General features: G+C 32.3%; 1 protein-coding gene across 1 annotated transcript; it reads right to left on the bottom strand.

The window, feature by feature from the left end:
• Window positions 1-2,301: 2,301 nt before the first annotated feature.
• LOC134715008 (uncharacterized) lies at window positions 2,302-3,498 on the bottom strand. Its single transcript, XM_063576831.1, has one exon. The coding sequence runs from the start codon at window positions 3,482-3,484 to the stop codon at window positions 2,306-2,308; it is 1,179 nt and encodes a 392-aa protein (XP_063432901.1). The 5' UTR covers window positions 3,485-3,498; the 3' UTR covers window positions 2,302-2,305.
• Between the last annotated feature and the right edge of the window lie 2,210 nt (window positions 3,499-5,708).

Raw genomic sequence — 5,708 nt, forward strand, 5'->3', positions numbered from 1 at the left:
ATTTAGATTTTTGATTATAGGCCCAGTTTTCAAGTTGGTCTAAATTGGGGTACAAAATTAAACTTTGTTTGATTTCAACAAAAATTGAATATATGGGGTTCTTTGATATACCATGTATTTAGATTTTTGATGTTTAGGCCCGGTCATCAAATTGTTCCACATTGAGGTCTAAAGGGTCTTTATTTGATTTCATCAAAAATTGAATTCTTGGGGTTCTTTGATATGCTGAATCTAACCATGTATTTGGATTTTGGACATTAGACCATAATAGGTAATGTTCAATTTAAAATTTAAAGTTTTTAAGTTTAATTTCTTAGACCACATTCATTATGTGTCAGAAACCTGTGTTGTGTCAACATATAATCACAATCCAAATTCACAGCTGTATCAAGCTTGAATGTTGTGTCCATACTTGCCCCAATGTTCAGGGTTCAAACTCTGCGGTCGTATCAGGCTGCACCCTGTGGAGCATCTGGTTTACAATTTAAAAGAAATAAACTTTTTTAATTATATAATAATACATTGGTAAACAGAACAATAAAATAAATATATAACTTGATTGATATCTTATGTATATTTCTTGGTAAAACTAGGTGCATGTTATGCATTGTTTTAAATATTTTCAAACCAGCAGATATATTAATCTGCTCTTAAGCCGCCAACTGTTGTACAAAGGATTGCTGAGGTCGGAAGAAGGTTCTATTGTACTATTGTATGCAGTTAAAATGAGAATTTGTTTACAGTGGTTGGTATGCCTTGCTTTTTCTGCTGTCTGATTTAATGAAACTTAGAGATCTTAAGTGTAGATGTTGGTGTATAGTTTTATAGAAAATCACTTAGTCTTGTTTGTATTCGTCTTAATTGTAATGTAGTCCACTGTAGGTGTTCGGGCATAATTGAGAAAGAGCTGGTATTGTGGTATCTATAACATCACTCTCATGTATAGTGGCCATCTCTTTGCTAGAACATCTAAATTTGATTTCTTTGATTTTTGTTGTGAGAGTCCCAAACCTTAGAGCTGTAGCTTAGGTCTAACCAACGTTGTTTGGATGATACGTTAATATAGGTAATGTATTAGAAAATTAAGTTGTCGATTTGCATTAGGTGTTATCATATGATATTATCTACATGTTCATTCCATTTGAGATCTGATTGGATGATTATGTCTATATATGTTGTAGGTGTTTCAGTTTGAAGGATGTAATCATGGTTGACTGGTTTCTTATTTTGTGTGATTTGTAGTATGTGACATTTGTCTTGATGGAATGACCATGATGACCATGATAACATTAACAAGTCCCCCCCCCCCCCATTTTGAATGGCCTCTGAATCTAAGTCCTGTTGTAATAGAATATTTTTTTTATTTCCGAGGGCCCATAAAGGGCATAAAATCAGATACAATTGATTTACATAATTGGTAACTTCGATGGCCTGTAGTTACGAGTTTCAACATTGATAGTAAAAAAAAAATCCGATAAAAAACGTTGAATGTAAATGACATGAAACTCCGAAGTCTTATATTATAGGAGAAGGTGGCCTATATGATCTAGATGTTATCCCGATTTTTTTCTGATTGTTCTCCACCTAGCTAGGTTGGTGAACAGTTTTAACTACAGAAAAAAATAAAATTTGAAAATACAACAGATTTTTGCACCCCGTTTTTGTTCCCTCATAGTTAGGGCACATTAGGCAGCAACCATTTGACCCCCCCCCCCCCCCCGAAAATCAAATGGTTGCTACCTTAATCATGACAGATCTAATAGAAAAGTAGACTGGGTATGAATTAATTACAGCTAATTTCCTAATGCTTGTAGAGTAAAGCGTTGGTTGGCTTGCTTGCTTTGTTTGTATAATTGTTTATCGCAGCTTTGTACTTAAGATTGACATTTCCAAACAATATATATGACATAGTTAAGCATGTATATATCATATTTAAATTCAATTGGACATTTCCCCAATATAATTGTACAATATACTATACATGACATACAAACAAAGCAAGCAAACTAACCAAAGTCTTCATCTGCATGCAATAGGAAATTAGCTGTAAATGAAAACGCAGTTTTATATTAATTTAAAAAATTGAATGTATATTCAAAAGTTATCTTTTATTGTATCATAAAAAAAGCATTTCATAAAAAATAAATGTATATAAAAAAATGTGGTACATATTATCTTGCTACTTTAATGACCCCTTAGCCAAGAGTCGTATACATCTGTTAATCTTTGTGTCAGCAGACGATATGCTGCTATAATACGAACAGAGATTACAGTCACTGCATGTTAAAGAAAATTCAGTGTAGAATCATAGATCCTGTTTAATATGATGACTAGTACTAATACCATACTCTTGGTAAAGGCCGTTGTAAACGTCATTTGGGTTGTCTGTACAATACTTTTGTATCTTTTCAATCACTCTATCAGCTTCAGAAGTAAATGAAATGTTAGAAATCGCATTTTCATAAAACTTTGTTGTTTTCTCTGCTGCTTTTTCGAATGGGGTAGGGTTCCATCCTAGGCGTTCCTTTGCTTTTACTATACTTATTGGCCCTAATGTCACAGAAGGAAACAAATGCATATAGTCTTCTCGTTCATTTAGGTAAATATTTGTCGACTCTTTTCCTATTTTATCTCTGATGTGTGATAATAACTGGTATAAAGTTTGTGTTTCTGAGAAAGCTAAGTTATAAGCCTCGTTAAACACATCTGGTTTAAACGATAATGAATTAACGATAAGATCTGACACATCTTTTACGTATACGAAACTTAAGGGCTTATAAAACAATCGTTTTGGTATAGTTATTGGACGAGTTAAATAATCGGATAATTTAATCCATAGCTGGTACATCCACCATCGCAAGGTGTTATCTCTCGGTCCTATAACATCTGGGAGCCTCAAGATTAAATATGACACTCCATCTTGTTTTAATTCCTCTTCGCATTCGAGTTTCTGGTGACCATAATCATCCTTTCCGTTTAATTCTTGCTGTATTTTTTCATCTGCAGGTCTTACAGCATCAGTTTCTACTGTAAATTCGTAATGGTGCTTCTCTTTACACACTTCGTATACTGAATCTGAACTTATGTAAATGTACTTTCCTATTTGATTACGGAATGCTTCAAGGACATCGGTTATCTGAAATGAAAAGTATCCGCTGAAATCTATAACGAAATCAAAATACAAACTTTCACCACTTTCTAATAAAAAAGATTGTAAGAGATTACAGTCTTTCAGAGGTTGTGTCCTATCGCAGGTTATGTGTTGAACAAACGGTTTGATTTTAATCCTAGAATCCCAATACCAATTCCCTCGATTTATAAGTGTCACTTTATGATTCTCTGATAAAATCCTTTCCACAGTTTCAGCACCAATAAATCCATTTCCTCCAAACACTAATATGTTTAATTGTTTGCTAGATATAACATGTATAAAATGAAATGCTAGGATAAGAAAAACACTAATCACTTTCATCAACATCTCCATTGTATGTGACAGCTGATGCGTGATCTATTTATAGATGTAACACGTATGCATCTTTATAAAAGATAGCAAACTTAAATATATATTGACTTAGCAAGTTAAAGAACTATATAGCTTAATGTGCGGTATGGGGATTGCTTATTGTCGAAGGCCGTATGGTTACCCATATAATTTTTAATTTCTGTGTCATTTGGCGATCTTGTGGAGAGTTGTCTCATTGGCAATCATACCACATCTTCTTTTTGTATACCCCAAGCTAAAGGTTTTATTCGTTAACACAATCATGGAACTGATAATGAAGTGCTTTTTTGACTTTCGAAAAGAAACAATATAATGATCCTCCCCGTGTCTACGAAAGAAGCTAGGGCTAACACCAATGCACATGATGTATGACCCTCTTATGAGTCATTCTTAACCATAATTTTTTCATGCGTTGTCCTGTATTTTGTTGGACAAAATATGTATGTGCATTCTGTCGAGGACAAATAGAGATGTTGAAGATATCTAATTTTAGTTATTTCCAGGCTAGATTTAAAATCATTCTCTGTAAATTTCTATTACAGGGACCGTAATAGTGAAAAGCCTATATAAGATCTTTATTCTTTCTTTGAATAGGAAAACAGGTTCTATTAATTCAAATCAAAGACAACAAAACTCCTGCTTCTAAGCTTATAACATATATGTCATATCAAGTTAAAAAAATACAAATTGTAAGAATAGTCATCCGCAACAGTTACTCGTCAATCATTTTTCTTTAATGATAAAATTGTCAATAGCAAATCTTATTTCAAATCTTATTTTTGATTGTTTTTTTTTTTTTTATCGGAACGGACATTTTTTTATTCGCATTGAACAGTGCTGTGCCGAAAATAATCAAATATTTCGTGGTTATTTACGTCTTTAGGTTGCTTTCTATTGACGTATATCCACATTTTCTTTATTTATAACTTAACAGTTTTGATTGATGGTGAGTTAGTTACAAAATTGTGGCTGTTTGCTGGTATCAGTCAAAATCCCACACAAAATGTATTAAAGATATCAGACAGCAATATTAAACAAAAACAATGTGTTTTCTTGTTTAAAATTTGCTCCAAATCACAACCTCTTTGGTTTTTGAGTCTTGTTTTGTGATTCAAATATCCCGGTAAAATTTTACATAAACAAGGATAGGTGACTGTAATTGCTTATGAGACAACTATCCAATATAGAGACAAATATGTAAGCAACTATAGATTAATGTACGGCTTTCAACAATGAGCAAAATTCACACCATTTAGAATGACACAACAGGCCCCGATATATGAAAACGTAAAACAATTCAAGGAGAAAACAAACAGCATGGATATTGTTAATGAACAGGCAAAATACAAATATGATCAACAACAACCAAGGAAAACCTTTGAATTTTAGGCTTCTAACTTGGAACAGGCAAATAAATAATGATGTTTAACGAAGCAAAAACAAAACAGACTTACCATGTTTGTTTTATTGTTTAAATGTTTTATAGAAATTTCGGTAATAAATACTAATCATTTTGGTCATATAATGTATTAATATCATGGAAATAGTGTTTTGTCAAGTTGTATATAAGCAACATTGGCATCATGACATTGTTGTTTCACAAGGCAGTGATGGCGTTCCATAATAACACATACATGTAAATGTTCTGCATAGTGACCCCTCCCAATCAAACTTTAAATGTCTCGAAGCAAGTTACAAACCGGGTCCTCAACGAGTAATTGTAATGATTTTTAAATGCACATAGACAAACATTAAGTAAGCTTTATAACGAACCCTTACACATATATGTGTTTTCTATAAAAAGATCACTTTTCTCTCTAAGATTCCGACGTTAATTCCTGTTCTTATTTTATAGCTAATAAATACTTTTTGCGTTTTACATATAAAACAGTCTTTTCTGACATTAAAGACGATCATGTGATCGATTTTATACCTTTCCTCAATAAATTCAATGTATTTGTGAAAAAATTACGACAATAACATCCTATTCTATAATGTCGGCAATATAACAGTTAGAGCCGAAAGTCGTAAAATAAAGCCGTACAATTATAGAAACGAAATAGACATTTTCGCTTTATGTGATATTGGTGTTTGTTTTTTGTGATCACGTTGAGTTTCATTAAATGATTAGTTTCAAACAAACAATTAAATTTTTGTTATTTTACTGTTAGCGGTTGTTATTTTTTTTATTTGAGAGATTTTTTTT

This window comes from Mytilus trossulus, chromosome 4 (assembly GCF_036588685.1).
Source record: "Mytilus trossulus isolate FHL-02 chromosome 4, PNRI_Mtr1.1.1.hap1, whole genome shotgun sequence".
Taxonomy (NCBI): domain Eukaryota; kingdom Metazoa; phylum Mollusca; class Bivalvia; order Mytilida; family Mytilidae; genus Mytilus; species Mytilus trossulus.

Excerpts from the sequence above, each read along its gene's own strand:
- LOC134715008 (XM_063576831.1), bottom strand. The coding sequence starts at position 3,484 with ATGGAGATGTTGATGAAAGTGATTAGTGTTTTTCTTATCCTAGCATTT.